A 21,195-nucleotide genomic window follows, 5' to 3' on the forward strand; every position below is an offset into this window, starting at 1 on the left:
ATTTTTTAATTATTTAATCATCTTTTTTGCAGTGCCGTGGAATGAACCCAGGGCATTGTGCATGCTAGGCAAGTGCTCTACACTGAGCTACACCCCTAGCCCCTATTTCTGTTTTTTTTTTTTTTTTTTTTTTTCTTCTCTTAATTTTATTTTGTTTCATTTTTATGTTTTATTTCTGTTTTTCTAATTATGGGTAGCAATAGAATTCTGAACTGGTGATCTTTGTCTCATGTCCCACAACATGGTGTAAGTTTAAATACTGTTTAATATCATTGTTATGTAAGCTTCCAAAGACACATTTCATGTTTTTAATTAACTCTCTCCCTATTCAAAGGGAGATTTCAGTAATTGTCTTGAAATTAACAAAACAAATTAATGCATAATTGTTTACATTGCTGTTTATGTAAAGATCTGTTTTAATACAAGTATATCAAATGCTTGGCCTATCTCCCCATCTCCTTTCTTCCTATTATCTTCATTAGTTCTTCAGATTCTGTTGATTCTATCTCAGGTTTATATTCACACGATTTTATGTACTTACATAATATCTAGATCTCACAAATAAGAGAAAATACAGATTATCTGCTTTTCTGAAGTCATTTTGCATTGTGTCTCCAGTTGAATTCATTTTCCTATATGTGGCATTTCTTAAATGTTCTTATAATTGTAGCAATTTTGACTAGGGTGAGATAGAGTCTCCATCTCAATTTGTGTGTCTTTGATGGCCATGTTTGCCGAATATGATTTTGTGTATATTGACTATGTAATTGTACTTCCTAATCTGAGCACTGCACATTCATTAAGTTGTCCACTTATGGTCAGACTGAATATATTATGTATTTTAGATATTCATCTTGTCATATTTAAAGCTTTTCTCTAATTCTGCAGGTTGACACTACTCAGTTGTTCCATTTTAGCTGAAGTTTTCTTTTCTTTTTTTCTTTTTCTTTTTTTTTAATTTTACACAGTTTCATTTCTTAGTTCTTGCATTTGTTTCCTGAGCTAGTGGAGTCCTATTCAGTCCTTTCAGAAAATTCTTGTCATACCTTACCTCTGTTTTCCTTCATGGCTTCAGACATTGATGCTTTAAAGTAATGTCTTTGACCCATTTTGATGGGATTTTTGTACTGAGAGATCCCGATGTAGCTTTAGTTGTGGATATCTACTTCTCTCAGCACTAGTTATTGAGCATGCTATCTTTTCTCCATTGTACTTTCTCAGGCATGTTTGTTCAAAATCAGGTTGCTGTAGGTGTGTGTTAGTGTGAAAAGTATGTTGGACTCTCAAGCCCTCAAATTATCTCTTTAATTTTCTGTTTTTGTACTAACATTGTGCTGTCTGTTTTTGCACTGTTGATATTTCTCATATTGCTCTCTTTGCTCAGTTGTCATTTGTGCTTTTTGAATTTAATGTCTTTTTTTTTCAATTGATGTGAAGAATGTCATTGTAATCTTTGAAGGAAATTACATTTATTTATAGATTACTTTCAGCAGTAAAGCTAAATTCATGAAGTTATATCTGGCTATTCACGAAAATAGGATGTCTCTCCATCTTTTATTGTTTTTTGATCCCTTCTCTACCTTCCTTCTTGAGACAGCCCCAGTGTGGTCTGGAACTTGCTTTGTAGGTGAGGATATCCTCTTATTTGAAGGGTCCATTTTCTTCTAGCTCCCAATGGTAAGATTAAAAATGATCTGCCACCATGCCCAGCTCAATCTCTTTTTTTGTCAGCCATGAAAAAGTTTAATTTGTTAAAATAGCAATTTACATATATTGAGGAAAATTAATGCATATGAATATAAAGAAGAAAAAAACATCACATCAAGTAAACCAACCTTTTCCACAGTGGATGTCTCTTTCTAGTGAGTGTTCACATGCTTTCTGGGTACCTTTGCCTGACTTAAACACTTTAAATCCCTCTTTTTTTTTTTACTATTACATCCTAGAATTCTCAAAACATATCTATATGTTTATTTTTAAAATTAGTGTACAATATTCTGTCATTTCACTGGTACCTATAAATATTTTGTCATTGTGGCTGAAGAGATGACTCAGTGGTTAAGCACATTGACTGCTCTTCCAAAGGTGCTGATTTCAATTTCCAGCAACCACATGGTGGCTCACAACCATCTATGGGGAGTCTGATGCCCTCTTCTGGTGTGTCTGAAGACAGCTATAGTGTATTCATATATAATAAATGAATTCTTTAAAAAACATTTTGTCATTGCATTGTAAAGTTATGTTCTGATTGATATTCTAATTCTTATGTTGATTATTTATTTGTTCTTAGTTTCATACACATATATGATGCATACCATTATAATCTCTCTCCTGCTGAACTTCTTTTCACCTCTTCTTTCCTATTTTTTTGATATATTCTCTTGTGGGTCACTCTAATAGGGTTTCCTATGTGAACATGAGGAGGAAGTTATATGCCTAAGGTTAGGCCACCTAAGTAGCTGACTATATCAGTAAGCTGAATGACTCTCCCTTCTCTAGCAACTATTAACCTCTGTAGCTTCCTTGGTCCAAGCAGGTCTTTATGAACCTGTCCTCAGTCTCTGAGGAAATGTTGTGAGACTTGATCTTGTGCAGGTAAGCACAGCCACTGTGAGTGCACTGAGCACACATGTTGAGAAAACAGACTTTTACATCATTTCTCTACATTTTCCAGTTAGATTCTTTCTGTTCTCTCCTACAATGTTCCATGAGCCTTGGAGCACGTGATTTAGATGACCTGTTTAAGTCGTGCATTCTTGGTACTTTAAAGTTTCTTTGTGTTAAAAAAAATTATTATAAAGATCTTTGACATCATTTGCTAGTTTTATTCCAAGATATTTTTTGAAGCTATTAAGAGTAAGCTTTTGTTCTTGATTTCTTACTTGGGTTTACTTGCTACTTTTCTGTATGAAGGCAATTGTGTTTTATACACTGATTTTGTAGACTATTGCTGAATGTCTTTATCAATTCTAGGAGGACTTATTTTTGATGAGCTCTTAGGTTTTTACATACAGGATCATATCATCTGCAGATACAGATCATTTGACTAACTCCTTTATATTTGTATCACTTTTATTTCTTTTTTATTGCTGTAAAACTTGAAGCAGTACATTGGATAAGAGTAGAGTAGGAAATGCTTTGTGTGTTTAGTAATTTAGTACAATGTTGACTGTCGCATCCTCCTATCTTTATGTGGCCTGAGCTAAGCACATTACCTGTTGATCCTCTCCGGCCTGTACTGTAGGTTTGGATTGGCGTACTTTATGCTGTCTATGTTCCTTATAGTCATAGTTTCTTCAGGGTTTTCTTTTTTCCTTCAGGGCGTTTATCATGGGGGAAGGATATTAGGCTTTGTCAAAAAACATCTCTGTTTCTGTTTATATGTAACTTCTGTCCTTGAGTATTTGTGTGACAGATTCTTACATTTGTTTATTCACACATGTCAAATTACCCTTGAATCTGCGAAATGAATCCTATTCATCTTTACATCTATTTCATCAATATAATTGACCTATCGTTTTCTTTTTCTGTGTGTATCTTTCTCTGCTTTTGGTAGTAGAATAATAGTGGCTTCATAAAATGAGGTTAGTATATTCTTTTTTCTGTTTTGCGGAACATGAGCTCTTCTTAGTTGGGAGACTTAATAATGCAGTTTCAATCTCACTGTTACAGGTCTGTTTAAGTTGTTTATTTCCTCAGTTTAATTTTGGCAGATCATATTAGTCTAGAACTTTCTAAATCTCTTATATATTTTCAAATTTATTTTAATCTTTTAAAAAATATTCCTAGTTGAATCTTTTAATATCATTAGTATCTGTGGTAATGTCTCCCCCTTTATCTCTAATTTTATCAATAGCATATCTCTCTGTCTCTCTCTATCTGTCTCTCTCTGTCTCTGTGTCCCTCCCCCCCCCCCCTCTCTCTCTCTCTCTCTCTCTCTCTCTCTCTCTCTCTCTCTCTCTCTCTCTCTCTCACAGTTAGTTTAGCTAAAGGTTTGTCAACTTTATCTTTTAATGAATGAATTCTTTTGCTCCATTGATTCCTGGCTGCTTTAGAAACCCCAGACTGGGATTAAAGTAACTTCTTCAACACTCTACACTATGTGTATGTGTGGTTGGCTGTGTTTATATGTATCTTGTGGGTACAAGTGCTTACAGAAGTAAGAGTCCATGGAATTGGATTTGCAAAAAGTTGCAACCCACTTGATGTAGTGATGGGCACCGAACTTGGGTTCAGTTCTGCTCTTAACTGCTGGGTAATCTTCAGCCTGATCTATTACTATTTCTAGCTACTGAGTTTGGGTTGCCTTGTCCTTTTACTGTGTCCCCAGTTATTTGAAATGTATGCAATTAAAAAAATGTTAGGCATTCATGACTGTAAATGTCTCCTTGAACTGTTCTCTTTGTACTTTTATGCCTCTTGTTCTGAAACTAAAAATTTTTTCCTTTCAAAACAAAAACCAAAAACCAAACAAAATGAACCTTCTTTCTTTTATTGACTGATTCATCATTCAGTAATTTCTTTTTAATCTCCATAACTTGGTATATTTTTCTTTAGTTTCTCTGGCTGTTGCTTTCTAGTTTTAGTCCACTGTTAATAGAATATAAGAAATGACTCACATTTTCTTTTATTTGTTTAGACTTGATTATATTATGATCTATTTCAGAGCTTGTCTTATGGACTGCTAAGAGGGATGTATACTTTATAGTCTTTGGATTGGATACTCTTTAGATACTTGTTGAGTCTATGTGATTTCTACTGTTGTTTAGCTCTGATGCATCTTTGTTGACTAACTTGATGGATGATTGATTTTTTTTTTCCTTTTCTTTTTTAATGACCTTTTTCGGTGAGGCAAGACTGTTGCGTTATCCACTTTTACTGTCTTGATGGTAGTATTCCATCTACATCCAGTTGTGTTGGTCTTGTGAAATATATGTATACAGTTTAGAGTTTTTACATCTTGAAAGACTGTTTACTTAGTATAAGTTTTCTATATATAATATCATATGGAGATTTTTCTGTTCTGTTTTTTGTATTTCATAAGCCTGCTGATCACAGCTATCCTCCCTGCCATTCTCAACCTGGTTTTTAAATCACAGGTTGGAAAATTTCTGTAGTGGATTTTGGAGAGCACTGGTTGTCCTTATTCCATCATTTCTCATCTAATGAGATTTTTGATCTTCATTCTAAGACTATTCAATTTTTTGTGGTATTTTTATGTGGCTTTCTCCTAAGTTTAATTTTTAATATCTCTTTCTCCCCCCCCCCCTCCTCCCTCCCTTCCTCCCTCCCTCTTCTCTCTCTGCAGTATCTTGTTCTGTAGCCCTGGCGTGATAGTATGGTGTTCACTCTGTTATCTAGACTAGCCGGGTCCTCACTGTTATCCTCCTGCCTCAGACTCCTGAGTACTGTGCACCAGTGCACCCAATTGCTACCCTCCTTAATAATGAATAAATTGTTTTTTTAATCACTTTTAAGGCTGAAGTTTTATATTAGAGAAATTTTGACTGGACATGTTGGTACTTAATAATCCCATGACCCCAGAGGCTGAAAAGAAATGAATTGAGGCCAGTGTGGGCTATAATAATGCAAGATTTCTTTCTCGAAAAAAAAATTGTGCCCATAATTTAAAATATTGTTACTATTTTATTTGTATTAATTGAATTTTGAGGACTTAGAGTTATTGTGTATATGTTTATGGAACTCTTTGTTACATCAGGTGCTGACAGCAAAGGAGAAGAAGACACAGTTGGACGACAGAACAAGAATCACTGAGCTCTTCGCTGTGGCCCTTCCGCAGTTATTAGCAAAAGTAAGTTGCGCTGATAACTTTGTTTCTAATACATCACAGATTCTCTCAAAATGGCTGAGCCTATGCTTAGTTGGCATTGTTATAATGTTCTTAACATTGTCTCTTTCCCCAAAAAGTACTCTGTAGATGCAGAAAAGGTGACCAATTTGTTGCAGTTACCTCAGTACTTTGATTTGGAGATATACACCACTGGACGATTGGAAAAGGTAAGATGTTTGCTGTATATAAAATCTTAGTGGATAAAATGCTGTCTTAATTGACTCTACTATACAATATCTTATGTTATAAATATGTTTTTATACTATTTAGAAACTATCTACTAGGTCTTGTATAGTTTAGACCGCTACACTAAAGAATGGTATAAAGGGCTTTTCTTTGCTTTATGCCCATAGCTATACTTCCATTTTACATTTCTTTCACCAGTAGCATGGCTCATTTAAGATTATTCTTTGTTGTGAATTATTAGCATTATTTAGTATTTATAACATACTTTATATATATATGCTCTAATAATCATTGAAGGTTCTTTACAGATGTTAACATTCTTATCAAATTTGTGAGACAGATATTAGTTCCAATAACATTGCAGAAATAAGTCTGGGGCAATCAGTGTATTTGTTTATCAAAATTAGAAAGTTGTCTGAAATATTGGTATATTTAAAAACTGTCCCAGCTTGTGGTTTCCTATAGCTACAGTATGCCTACTGTATATTTCTTATTAGGGCTTACACACAATAGGCATACCTCCTATCCGGAGCTATTATCTTTAGCCTTACACCATACTAGCTTTAATGCAAAACATTTTATTTTGCAGCATTTGGATGCCTTATTGCGCCAGATCCGAAATATTGTAGAGAAGCACACAGACACAGATGTTTTGGAAGCATGTTCTAAAACTTACCATGCATTATGTAATGAAGAGTTCACGATCTTCAACAGAGTAGATATTTCAAGAAGTCAGCTGATAGATGAACTGGCAGATAAATTTAACCGGCTTCTTGAAGATTTTCTGCAAGAGGTATATATTGCAAGTATTTTATCTGTTGGACCCTTCTCTTCCAGTAACTGAGTCACTCAGCATTAGTCTTATGATAGTCTAGCGGTATGTTGGTGAGTCTCTTTAGTTCTATGAATCATCAGAGTGCTATTATTCTTCAACTAAAATACTAAAATGGCAAGGCTATGCAACTTTGAAAAGATGGCAGACAAAACTAGCATTTTCTTTTTCTTTCTTTTTTTTTTGTTCTAAAGAAATTAAATGGATACTTGCCTGATCTTAATTGAAAAATTGGCTATTAGACTATAGATAATAGAATTAGACTGGTGAAGGTAAAAGCCACTGTAGACTTCACAGTCCCTTATGAAGTTTCTATTATGATCACTGTTGCCTTTGGAGTTTCTTATGTTGTACTTTGAAGGAGACTTATATTGGCACTCACATATAGACATATTTTTAATGTGATGTGTGTGCGTGTGTGCTTTAGTTTACTAAAGTCATAATTGTCCAATTATTTCCTTTAGCCATTTTATTGAGACAGGTTTTTCATTGAGACTAGGCTGGCTTTGAGCTCACACAGATCTGCTTGCTTCTACCTCTGCAGTACTAAAATTAAAGTTGTCTGCTGCTATACTCAGCAGACATTTATTCTTCATATTGTTCACAGCAGTTAGAAATTGTGAACTTTTTAATGTCCAACATGAGTGGATGCACTGGCTAGCAATTATAATAACCCTAGCACTCTGGAACCCAAAACAGAAGAGTCATTTTCAGTTTGAGTTCAAACTACACAGTGAATATCAGAACAGCCAGAGCTTCATCCTAAGACCTTTTCTATACCACCTTGTTACAGATGCCCCCCAAGTCATTTCATAAAATTATTTAACATTTTATGTTTAATATTATTCTAGGTTTAAGGTTTACTAATTAGGATATTATATAAATATGTTCATATGCAGTTACCACATTTGGCACATTTTAATAGTTGTGTGCTTGAGTATGAATGTAGTTAAGATAATTTTAAATCAATAATAGTTTTGTTAACTTTTTAAAGAAAAATTAAAGTATATAAAATGGTGTGTTTGGAGTAATCTAGATTTCAGTACTATAGATAATTGGATTCATAAACCTCTCTAAAATGTGAGCAGTCAGGACTCATATATGTTATGGGATTTTGTATGATTGGTTTGATATTTCTTTCTCTTGGATACTATTTTCATTTTTCTACCTCTTGGTATTATATGATTTCTTGCTTGTCTAATGTGTGTTTCTTTATTCAAAAGATAAAATACTAGCAGTGCATCTAGTACTGGGAAATAGAAAATTTTAAATTATTTTCATGTATGTATTAGATAATGGGAGAAGGAAGACAATAAATATTCTTGACTTATATACATACCACTGTTTATAATCTTATGTTGACTAGGCCACATTATCCTAAATTTGGCAGATAGAGGTCTTGATGATGAAGCTTTTTTGGGGGTTTTATTGTCTTTGTTTTTTTTTTTTTTTTTTTCTCCTAAAGTCATGTCACCATTTCAACAGCTTAGGATTTATTACTTGATAGGTCTTTACTTGTTCTGAACCAAAAAGACTGAGAATTTTACCTTGATGGGTATGTGTGTTTGAGACAGTGTCTTACTTTGTAGATCAGATTGGTCTTGAACTCGGAGATCTGCCTGTTTTTATCTCCCAAGTACTGAAATCAACAGCACCACTGTGCTGCTGCGTATTATTGTTATTACTATTATTTGTTTTATTGAGACAGGGTTTTTCCATGTAGCCCTTGCTTTCTAGAAACTTACTCTGTAGACCATGCTGGCCTCAAACTCACAGGGATCCCTACCTTGCAAGTGATGGAATTAAAGGCATGTGCCACCACCTGGCCAATTATTTTGGTATTTGTTAATATGTAATTAATAATTTATAGGGAGAAGAACCTGATGAAGATGATGCATATCAGGTATTGTCAACGTTGAAGAGGATCACTGCTTTTCATAAGTAAGTTAAATCTGAGGTTTATTTTTTTTCAAGTATAGCAAAATAACCTTGTGTATTTTGTGGGTTCATTATTCTTTCAAATTTTCTTCTTTTCTCCTTTTTCAATAAAGAAATCACTTGATAAAGGCATGTTATATTCTGAAACGACTAAGGTTTTTAAAATATAGCTTAATTTGATTCTTTTGTTGTGTTTTGTTTTGCAGTGCCCATGATCTTTCAAAGTGGGATTTGTTCGCTTGTAATTACAAACTCTTGAAAACCGGAATTGAAAACGGAGATATGCCTGAGCAGGTTTTTATTTATTTCTATGTGACATAGCTACTGGATATGCTGCACTTGGACAGTCAAAGCTCGTGATTAATTTTACCCCTCATCGTGTATTTCTTTTTTAGATCGTTATTCATGCACTGCAGTGTGCTCACTATGTAATCCTTTGGCAGCTTGCGAAGATCACTGAAAGCACTTCTACTAAGGTATGTAGTAGTTCCTGGTGTTCTTACTAACTAGTACCCTTACTTTTCAGCCCTTTCAGACTTTTAGTAGGAACAAAGTCAGTAAAGTCATGCATTTCTACCTTATTATAGTCATAGTTCTAGTTTGTATATTCAATGAAAGCATTGGCATGTTTTATGTTAAGCAATGATTTGCAGGATTTAAAACTTGTTTACATGGAAATGTTGCATAGCTTGACTGTCCATATTTGTAATATTGTTAAATTCTTGAAATTCTTAAAATATAGAAAGGTAATTTAAAAAGATTTATTATTTACATGTATGTAGTCTGGTTCCACTGCTTAATCATGGAAATAATGCAGCAATAAACATGGTTGTACAATTATCTCTGCAGTATACTGACTTAGAATCTTTTGATTGGTACTTATAAGATTAATTTAGGTACTTTGAAATGCAGTTTGGGAAGATTTGGGGAAAAAATGGAATGATTTATCTTTGGTAATTATGAGAAATAAATTTAAACTAAACATTCAAGTAGGGTTAATACAGTTATATCTATGATAATGCTTGTTATCAAGCATTTTAAAGAGGTACTGAGTTATTCATACAATATTTTAAAACATTCATATTACATTTATTTCAAGGAGGACTTGCTGCGTTTAAAGAAACAGATGAGGGTATTTTGCCAGATATGTCAACATTACTTAACCAACGTGAATACTACTGTTAAGGAACAGGTTAGTGATCACCTGGGAAGAGGGAACCTCAGATATGGAATTGCCTGGATCAGATTGAGAGATTATACTGACTGATGTAATATGGGGTGGACGGTCCAGTCTTGTGCACTCAGTATCATTCCAAGGAGGTGTGTTTAACATACAAACCCACTGAAAATCTTTAGGAGCAAGAATATCTACTGTAAGAATGTAGTAGTAAGAATATGCTATGCTGTAAAGAACCATTCAGTATACTAAACTTGTCCATAATAAAATGGATATATTCATTTAAGGAGCTTAATTTGCATGTGTTTGTGCCCATGTTTATGTATGGCATTATATATAGCCAATTAATTTTCGCTTAAAAAATAATGTGAAACCATTGCTTGTATAGTATAGTGCAAGCATTAGTAGTTATTGAAGAAATAAAGCTCTTCAGCTTTAAGATCCTAAGAAAATACTAACTGAATTTTTAAATTTTTAAAGTACAGAAAATTATATTTTTTCCCTGCACTAAATACATTCTTTTATTCTAATTATGACAATTGGTAAGAAACTTAATAACATCATCGCCCTTTATTTTAACAGGCCTTCACTATTCTGTGTGATATTTTGATGATCTTCAGTCACCAGATTATGTCAGGAGGGCGTGACATGTTAGAGCCATTAGTTTATACTCCTGATTCTTCATTGCAGTCTGAGTTGCTCAGCTTTATTTTGGATCATGTCTTCATTGAACAGGATGATGATAGTAACAGTGCAGGTAATTTTATTTCCTTCATCTCATGTGTATATGTGTAACAACAGTAGGTAGTTAAATTCAACATGGAAGCAAGGTTCATTCTGTCATGAGTGCACTACATGGTACATATGCTTTTAAGTTAGATGCTTCTCACAACCATTAACTCTTACATTTCTAGATTGAATCTACTTTGAGGATTAAAACAGCCAAGGACATATTCCGATAATTTTAGGAGAATAGGACATTTATGTTACTTTTTATTATATATTTATATATCACAGGCTTTCATATTTTGTGGTCATTTTTGAATATTAGAAATTATGTTTGAAACTTTTGACTTTGGGGACAGTTAGAATAATTACAATTCAATAATCAAACCACTCAGCCTTTTAAAACGTTACTCTTCATATTACAATTGCACTGACAAATTTCTTATTAAATATGAGACCATGGAAAACTAAGTAGTATTTGCTTTTCTCTTTTTTGTTAATTAATTTTTATTGGATATTCTCTTTATTTACATTTCAAATGTTATCCCCTCCCCCCCACTCCAATCCTCCTTCCCCCTCCACTTGCTTCCATGAAGGTGCTCCCTCTTCCACGTTAGCATTCCTCTACACTGGAAAAACAAGCCTTCACTGGACCAAAGGCCTCTCCCATTGATACCAGACATTGTCATCCTCTGCTACATGTGCAGCTGGAGCCATGGGTCTCTCCATATGTACTCATTGGTTGGTGTTTTAGTCCCTAGGAGCTCTGGAGGGTTTGGTTGTTGATAATGTTGTTCCTCCCATAGGGTTGCAAACCCTTTAGCTCCTTCAGTCCTTTCTCTAGCTCCTTCATTGGGATCCGCATGTTCAGTCTGATGGTTAGCTGTAAGCATCCTCCTCTGTATCAGTATGGCTCTGGTATAGCCTCTGAGGAGTCACCCATATCTGGTTCCTGCCAGTAAGCACTTCTTGGCATCAGCAATAGTGACTGGGTTTGGTAGCTGCATATGGGATACATTCCCAGGTAAGGCAGTCAGTCTCTGGATGATCTTTTCTTCAGTAACCCTGTCCATGTATTTCCTCCTGTGAATGTTTTGTTCTCCCTTCTCAGAAAGACTGAGGCATTCATATTCTGGTCTTCCTTCTTTTTGAGCTTCATAAGGTCTGTGAATTGTTTCTTGGGTATTCAGAACTTTTAGCGGCTAGTATCTGCTTATCAGTGAGTACATACCATTGTGTTCTTTTGTACCTGGGTTAACGCACTCAGGATGATAGCTTCTAGTTCTATCCATTTGCCTAGGAATTTCATGAAGTCGTTTTTAATAGCTGAGTAGTACTCCATTATGTAATTGTACTACAATTTCTGTATCCATTCCTATGTTGAAGGACATCTAGGTTCATTCCAGTTTCTGAACATGGTGGAGCATATGTCTTTGTTATATGTTGGAGGGTTTTTAGGTATATTCCTAGGAGTGGAATAGCTGGGCCCTCAGGTAGTACTATGTCCAGTTTTCTGAGGAACTGCCAGACTGATTTTCAGAGTGGTTTTTCCACCAACAATGGAGGAGTGTTCTCCTTTCTCCGCATCTTCGCCAGCATCTGCTGTTATCTGAATTTTCGATCTTAGCCAATCTGACTGGTGTGAGGTGGAATCTCAGGGTTGTTTTGATTTGCATTTCCCTGATGACTAATTATGTTGAGTACTTCCTTAGATGCTTCTCTGCTATTCGGTATTCTTCAATTGAGAACTTTTTGTTTAGCTTTGTACCTCATTTTTAATAGGATTGTTTGATTCTCTGGAGTCTAATTTCTTGAGTTCTTTGTATATATTGGATATTAGCCCTCTATCTGATGTAGGATTGGTAGAGATCCTTTTCCCTATCTTTTGGCTGCTGTTTTTGTCCTCTTGACCATGTCCTACAATTTATTCATCTCAGCCACTGAACAGCATAAGAATTTATTATCCATTTATATTTTCTAATGTTAGGCATTTTGATAATTTCTAAGTTCCCCTAATTATAGAATGCTCCAACAAATACGCTTGTTTACTGGAAAAAAAAGTATTAGTGCTTTTATTCTATATAAATGTAAGAATGAGTTGGATTTTGAACTGTTTTTGTATACTATAATTTAGACATGGATAGTTCTATACAGTTGTTATATATTGTTTGATGTTGTATACTATTCCATTCTTGATTTGTAATCCATACCTTACTAAATAGTTAAATAGGAAATGTAGTCAGACACAATCCATTGACAATATTCAACAATAAAGGTAGTTGACACCTGTGATAATCCATGGTAGGCAATCCTCTTCATTTTTAATCCTCCATATGTTCCTCGTTTAGACAACCTAGTTTGTAGGAGTTCTTGTTAATATTACTAATGACTGAAAATTATGTAAAAAAACAATCCAGTATGATGGTGGTCAGTCAGTTGGTTAGTAGATGGTAGTAAGTTAGTTAGGTCAGAAGGCAGTGGCCCTTGCCCTTATTCCCAGCTCTTGAGAGGCAGGGGCAGGTGGATCTCTGAGTTTGAGGCCAGCTTGGTCTATAGAGTAAGTCCATGACACCCAGGACTACACAGGGAACACCCTGTCTTGAAAAACAAACAACCAATAAAAGTTAGTTTATAACATTTAGTATAACTTTTAAAAATGTAAATGATATGGTTCTTCTTCCTGTTGTTTTGTTAAATGATACATTTTTAAATTGCAGTGCAACTGCTTTGACATCTTGGAGTATATGCTCAAGATAAAACTTTTGATGATGTTTTATCTTATGTTCTAATTTGATTTTAGGGCTTTTAGGTGTACCTTAGTACCACAGTATATGGATTAAGCATTCTTCATGCTTTACCTTCTGTTATTAGTATCCTGCAATCATTGAGGTGAATAATATCCTGCTTGGTGTCTGGGTTACCAGAGGTGTTTTTTCAGATATTGAGAATCTTAGATTGAAAGGCTAACAGGATATATAGACCAACTAACTGTTCACAAATATGTTAATAAAGATATTTGAAAAGATTAATATCATTAAAGAACTAATAACCAAACAAAACTGGAACCCTAGGGTTCTTTTAGTTTTATTTTGTGTGTCATAGTTTTGTTTACAATTAATTTCTGATTTGAAATCTGTCCATAAGGAAATTCTTGTTATATATGTATTTCTACATTATTGCATATATGTATGTGTGATATTATTATATTATATACTTATAGTTCTCACACTTTGAACAGTACCCATGTTCACCTTTGCAGTATCAGGCTAGCTGGCACAGTCTGCCCATTGTCTCTTCTCTTGTCTACTCCAGTCTCTAGGTAGGGGTACAGTGCAGGTAGAAGGTGTCTAATCTCTGAGTTTGAGAACCTTCTGGTCTACTTAGGAGTTTTAGGCCAGTCATGGCAATATAGTGAGATCCTACCTAAATAAATAAGACTATATGAGAAAGAATCAGAGATAAAATAGGGGTGAGGTCATCTTCAGAAATGACACAGAAGGTTTTTTTGAGATTAATTTTCTTTCATTGAGGGAAATATTATCTGTTTTTGAATATGCAGGTCTTTGTGCTGAGTCATCCTGTTGGAAAAGTATAAGATGATGAGATGAGCTTTATGAATGATAATTCCTTTTACTTGTTATATCTGTTTCTTTTTCATGATGATCATTTGATATCTCAAAAATATAATATGCTATTTGGTAGTTGCAAATTTTAATTTTGGTTTTAATGTTTCCTTTTCCACTTTCAAATTTTCAGTAAGAAGGCAAGTATATATATATATAGTATATGTTAAAACGTTATGATTGAAGTAAAACACGAGATGTATTGATTATTGGATTCCCTTCCCCCAGATGGTCAGCAAGAGGATGAAGCCAGTAAAATTGAAGCTTTGCATAAGAGGAGAAATTTACTTGCAGCATTTTGTAAGCTAATTGTATATACCGTGGTGGAGATGAACACAGCTGCAGATATCTTCAAGCAGTATATGAAGGTGCGGTTGGAAATATACACTGAGATAGTATGGCTTAAACAGAGATTTTTCTATCTAATCTACCTGAGTTTGAGTCTCACTATGTAGACCAGGTTGGCTTTGAACCCACCTGCATCTACCTCCAGAATACTGGAATTAAAGGTCTGAGCCACCATACCCAATGTCTTTTCTCTACAGATAAAAAAGTTCATGTAATTTGTTTAAGCCTAAGTAATTTTCTAGTTTGAATATTTTCTATATGAAAGACGTTTAGCTTTGTTAAAAATAGTTTTGAAGTTGCATTTGGCATGAGGAATGATTTTTATACTATATGTCTATATCTATTCTCTCCTCAACTTTATTAAATGGTAGAAATGACCAAAATATGTATTATTTGGATATGGTGGCTCTCGCTTGTAATCTCAGCATCTAGGAGGCAGAGGCAGACAGCTCTATTGAATATGAGGCCAGCCTGGTCTACAGAGTGACTTCCAGGACAGCCAGGGTTACTTGGTGAAACATCTCAAAAAATAGTAATTTTTTTCTTGTATATTCTTCTTGTTTTATCTTTGGTAGCTGTTTTTAGGTGTTAAAGCCACTGTTTTAAACTAGAAAAATTGCACATACATAATATATAATGCAAATTTAGACTCCATAGTTCATAGGCTAATAATAGTTTCTGTAAACCAAATTAGTAAGTTGGCCTTCTATCTTATTAACAATTAGAGTAACTCTGACTTTATTTCTTGTCTTTAAAGAAAGTTAGTGTTACTCCTGAAACTCAATATAACTTAGTAACTTTTTATTTCATACCTTCTTTGTTTAAACAGTTTGGGTTTTTCATTTTTTGAAGTTAAAGATATTTTAGAAATGACCATAAACCTTCAGTACTGTTATAAATTTACTGTGATTGGAAGGTTCAAATACATGCTTTGCCTTGTGCTTACAGAATTAACCTCTAAACTTAGTCTTACCGTCAAATCATTTTCAGAGATTTAACTCTAATTTGCATCAATTTCATTTTCTAGTATTATAACGATTATGGTGATATCATCAAAGAAACAATGAGTAAAACGAGGCAGATTGACAAAATTCAGTGTGCTAAGACCCTTATTCTCAGTTTGCAGCAGGTAAGTGTCAGCTTTACTCAACATAATTGGCTGTCAGTAATCAAATTGATGATAATTGTATCTGAGAAAATAGTGATATAAAATATCATCAGTAGTAAAGAATGTTTTACATGAAGTTTAAGCAGACACGTGAAATGTTAGTTTACTCATTACCTCACAACTTGCAGGAAGATCATTTTAATCCACTCTAAGCTATTTTCCTGTTTGTTTTTTTATTCTTGGTGTATATCTGTGTGGAGTGTGTTTGCATAAATGTATATGCATTTATATACATTGTGAAGTTATGAGTGTGGAGGCCAGAGATTGACTCTTGAGCATTGTCTTTGATTATTTTGTTTACTGAAGCTCACTGACCCTGGAGCTTGCTTCACAGGGGATTATAGATATGCTTCCACATCCACTTGTGGGTTTTTTTTTTTTTTTTTGTTGTTGTTGTTGGTTGTTTTTGGGGGGGGTGTTTAAGATTTGAACTTTGGTTCTCATGTTTACATGCTAAGCACTTTATTCACTGAGCCATCTTTCCAGCCTCCTTGAATGATTACCCTTATACAAATGTGACTGATTGTGCATGTGAAGAACACAGGACAGTCTAGGAGAGTTGGTTCTCTTCATCTATACTATGAGTTATGGGAATCAAATTTAGATTATCAGATGTGTTGAAAAGATCTTTACCTATTCAACTATCTTGCTTTTGTCTTACCATGTAGCCTAGGTTGGCCTGACCTAAAATTCCTTTTGCCTCAGCCTCCTAAGGGCTGGAGCAAGAAGTCTGTGCCACAGTTACCTGGATAGCAGTTTTTAAATATACAGGAATTTTGTGGATGTTTTATATAGGAGTTAAAACAATGAGTGAATATGTGTGTCTGTATAAGTTTTTTGTTGTTGTTCTTTTTTTATTTTTGTTTGTCTTTGTTTTTAGTGGAATGTAGGGCCTTTTTTATGTTAGGCAGATGCTTTACCACTTAGCCACTCCCTTATCCTTATAGTATCTCTGTCCCTGTTAACTATATTTGCCATATTGGACAATTAATTTCTGGAACCTACTCATTCAGAAATTAATTATTTCTGTTCCACTGTCCTAGCTTGTGGCAGTAATCACTTTACTCTCTGTGTTTGGCTTCTATTTTGTTAGTAAGTGCACTCATGGGCTTATTTCCTTTGATGGATTGTCTTCTGCATTGATCCATGGTTTTGTCAATGACTTAATTTCTACCTTTTAACTGCTAAATAATAGTTCTTTTTGTTTGCAAGCATGTGATACATGCCATTCATCCGTGTTTGGACAATTAAGTTGGTTCTATCTCCTGGTTATTGTCAATGATAATATAAGATAACACAGCAGTACAACTGTCTCTGAAATAATCATTTTCTTTTTCTTGCTATATAGATATTTTGGGGGTTTTAATAGTTGGTAATATTCCATTTTGTAGATAGATTGTAACATCTAAACGGATCTTGAAACCTTTTATAATTTTATGATTATCAATGAACTATTTTTGTGTATAATATTATGCATAAATATTATTTATTTTGGGTTAAGTTTTAGAATTGCTTAGCTAGATGATAACAAAATTAAAAAGGTTTTGCAGCATTATGATGAAAGTTCATGATGTGAAGATGAATCACTCAGAGCTAAACAACACAGTGGTTGTCATTCACTAGACCCAGCACCACAAAAACAGAGCACAGTTGTCTTAAAGCTCACTGTGGTTTTCCTTTTGTTGTTATATGTGTTTGTACTCATTTAATATTGGCTGATTGGTGTCTGGATAAAAGTAAACCTATTGAGTTTGGGACACCAATAGTGATTTCTCTTTTAAGTGTACTATGTGACACAGCTATGCCTATTTGTATCATGATTTATTGTGTTTCAGGTATCATCAATGCTGTATGTCGTTTATCTTTTTACATTTTAATTTAAAAATATGCTTAAAATATGTTAATTCATATTTATAAAAACATTAAGATTTCCTTCTTTTTCCCAAACAGCTTTTTAATGAGATGATACAAGAAAATGGCTATAATTTTGATAGATCATCATCAACATTCAGTGGCATAAAAGAACTTGCTCGACGTTTTGCTTTGACTTTTGGACTTGATCAGTTGAAAACAAGAGTAGCCATTGCCATGCTGCACAAGTAACTGATTTCCTAATATCTACTTATTGCTTGTATTTTCATGAATCTTAATTTTCTGTCCATCCTTTTGTTTGGATCTATAGTATTGGTGTATAAAGCACATAAGTTTAAATACCTATTGCAGTGTGGTCCTCACCACCTCCTGCACTTTCCTATCCTACATATGTGTATATGTATGTACTAGGGTGCGCGTGTATAAACTGGACTCAGATGTCATCGTTCAGAACACTATCCATCTCCTTTGAAATCAGGTTTGGGCCTGGCCTGGAGCTCACCCATGAAGTTATATTGGCTGGCCAGAAAGCCCTGGGATTGCTTGTCACATGCATCACACAAACTTACTGCTCTCATTCATCTTACCTATTTCTCTATAATTGACTCTCTGATTTACTCAACCTTAATTTCCACCTTGTTGTATGCCTTTTAATATATAGCTGATAGTTTTAGGTAAAATAGAAGAGCTATACATAGAGTAATTAGTATAAGAACTACATTCTTTTCATGAGCTTTTCTCCCCAATTTTGTCTTCATCGTTTTTCTGCCCTATTATATTTTGATGGTGCACAATGATGGTTGTTATCTTGATCAATTGAAATATTTATTTAAATGTTGACATTAATATGGTTAAAATGGGCCCTGTTTTGAGTTTCATTTGAAAAGCTTTAAGCAAGACATTATAAGTGGACATTATTCATTTTTAAGGTAATCCTATGAGCTAGAGTATGACTTTACTACTCTGAAAAAAGTATAGGTAATATATTGATCATTAGGTACAAGAATTTGGGCTATTTTTCTGGGAAAGAATATTTGAGTAAAGAATATATATAGAACTTTTTAACATATTCCTGTAATCCTAGCATTTAGGAGGCCTGAGCAGAAGAATCAGAAGTTAAAAGTCTGGCTATGTTACAAAAATAGGTCAAAGCAGAGTGCAGATTAAAACAACATTTAGCTGATGGCTGACTTGTGTGGATGGATGTGTCTGTGTGCTATTTTGTGTTAGAAAGATTTGATAATATTCTGAATTTTAAATTAAGTTTATTTCTCATTTTAAAGTATTCACAAATGAAGTCAACCTAATATTTATTTATTATCTTATTTCCTCTACAGAGATGGCATAGACTTTGCTTTTAAGGAGCCTAATCCACAAGGGGAGAGCCATCCACCTTTAAATTTGGCATTTCTTGATATTCTCAGTGAATTTTCTTCTAAACTGCTCCGACAAGATAAAAGAACAGTGTATGTATTTGCTGGAAATGTGCAGTTTAACTTTATATTGAAAGGCTTAAGAATATTTGTTTTGTATTTTGTTTTTGTTTGATTTTCTTTCTGACGTACCTGTCACATTATATTCATTTATACCATTTTCTCCTTCACTTAATCAGTTTTAATAATTTTCAGTATTCTAACTATACTGTGTATAATACTGAACTTTAGCATTGTGAGTTCTACTCTCTGTTGTTGTGGTGTAGGTCCATGGTTTTTAAGTTCTTTGTTGAATAATGGCAGTAGCCCAAGTAGGACAGTAAGTAGCATTTAAAGGATGGTAATATTGAAAATCCATGAGACTCCCCCAGGTTAGTCTTTATCTTGAGATGTGGTTGTATTGCAAAGCAAAGGTATCTTTTCCTTTAATGATTTATCCCTCAATTTAATATTTAAACACATCTTTTTCTGAAGTAATTTTCTAAAATGGAAACTTTCTAAGCTGACGCTCACTCTCTACCCCCCTACACTCCCAAGTCTTTGAGGTATAAGGTAGTAGAAAAGTAGAAGTACCACAGTTAATATCTTCTAATAACCCTGGGCCATTTTAACCCTAGACTTTGCCATGAAGCAAAATTCTTAGAATATTAACCAGAGAAATGCAGATTAAACAATGCCGTTTCTTATGTAACAGGTGAACAATACAAAATAATTCTGATAGCATTAGAACATTATATACATTATCAGTGACATAAATTGATACATGGTTAGTTTTGGGATGATCTGACATCACCTAGTAAAGTTCCTTTCTATCGTTAGGCCCAGTCATTTCATCATTCACATGTATATACCCTATGAAATCTTTAAATCATGCAGACAATAAGAACTAGTAAGGAACAGTGGATGTTACAATGTTTGAACATGGAAAATGCCAAAATAAAACTCCTATTTGTTTCCTATTAATATGCACCAACATGACTCAGGTTATGAAATATTGTCAAAACTGATAGATTTTAAAAACATGCTTTGTTCAAATAGAAAAGTATAAAACTATAGTATAATATTTACAGCAGACAACAGTATGTTAGTATTTTGAAAATGTATTCATAAGGCTTATAAATAAATATTAGCTTAGTAGAAGCCCAGGGCTAGAGAAACAGAGAAAGAAGAATTGCTTCCACTAGGGCTACTTATTTACTTGTTTGTTGTTTTATTTTCGAGGTAAATGTTTTATTGTTTGTGGTGCATGTACATAGGTGTCTAGACCATTGCATTTTTTCTCTCAGCCCTGCTGTCAGCCATCCTCTAATTTCTCTCCCTGTCTCTATTCCACGGTACTGGAGTTAGGACATTTGCAACCATGCCTAGCTTTAAATGTGAGTGTGTGCCGGGGCATTTGAACTCAGGTACACATAATTGCAGACCAATTGCTCTAAACCCACTGAACCATGTGCCTTGTCCTGGAGGATCCTTCTTGTTAATATTTTGTTAAGTGACATAGTGGCACGGAACTCTTAATTTTTTTCTACGTTAGTCTATTTTGGTTCAAATTTTGAGTCTTATCTCAGACTGGTATTGGTTTCCAGACTGATAGCCTGTCTATTATATTAAGGATGGCAGAAGTATATCGTAATTAAAAAGATGTATTGAACAGGTACCACACAGCAGTATTTTTTCAGACTGACTTTTTTATGTTGATAAATCTAAATTAATTAGAATTATTTATTGCAATTACTACAAATATTGGAATTGTATAGTATACTTAGTTGATCTTAACTACTAGTTTCACACCCTGGGATTCAAATCATGATGATACTGCCATTTTTATGATTATGGGTATATTAATTTATCTTATGTCTATATTTCTTTATCTAAAATGGAATGTTTTTCTTAATAATTGTACGATTAAAATATTTTGAAAAATGCTTAGCACATAGTAATCATGTGAATGTGTCAGAATTTTTATTAAGAACAAAAACAAATAGATATAGTTTTGTACTTAGGGAACTTATATATCTATTGTCAGTACCAATGACATAGC

General features: G+C 33.9%; 1 protein-coding gene across 6 annotated transcripts in view; it reads left to right on the forward strand.

Annotated features, from left to right (window-relative positions):
• STAG2 (STAG2 cohesin complex component) overlaps positions 1 to 21,195 on the forward strand; it is a 116,423-nt gene that overhangs the window by 80,577 nt on the left and 14,651 nt on the right. For all 6 annotated transcript variants that reach the window (XM_080909817.1, XM_080909818.1, XM_080909814.1 and 3 more), the window contains 12 exons: positions 5,720 to 5,812; positions 5,929 to 6,018; positions 6,627 to 6,830; positions 8,740 to 8,810; positions 9,014 to 9,101; positions 9,203 to 9,283; positions 9,907 to 9,999; positions 10,567 to 10,741; positions 14,562 to 14,701; positions 15,709 to 15,810; positions 17,800 to 17,948; positions 19,059 to 19,187. In XM_080909817.1, the coding sequence (XP_080765943.1) occupies positions 5,720 to 5,812; positions 5,929 to 6,018; positions 6,627 to 6,830; positions 8,740 to 8,810; positions 9,014 to 9,101; positions 9,203 to 9,283; positions 9,907 to 9,999; positions 10,567 to 10,741; positions 14,562 to 14,701; positions 15,709 to 15,810; positions 17,800 to 17,948; positions 19,059 to 19,187 (1,415 nt within the window). The remainder of the gene's footprint in view (positions 1 to 5,719; positions 5,813 to 5,928; positions 6,019 to 6,626; positions 6,831 to 8,739; positions 8,811 to 9,013; positions 9,102 to 9,202; positions 9,284 to 9,906; positions 10,000 to 10,566; positions 10,742 to 14,561; positions 14,702 to 15,708; positions 15,811 to 17,799; positions 17,949 to 19,058; positions 19,188 to 21,195) is intronic.

This window comes from Micromys minutus (genome assembly GCF_963924665.1).
Source record: "Micromys minutus genome assembly, chromosome: X".
Lineage (NCBI taxonomy): Eukaryota > Metazoa > Chordata > Mammalia > Rodentia > Muridae > Micromys > Micromys minutus.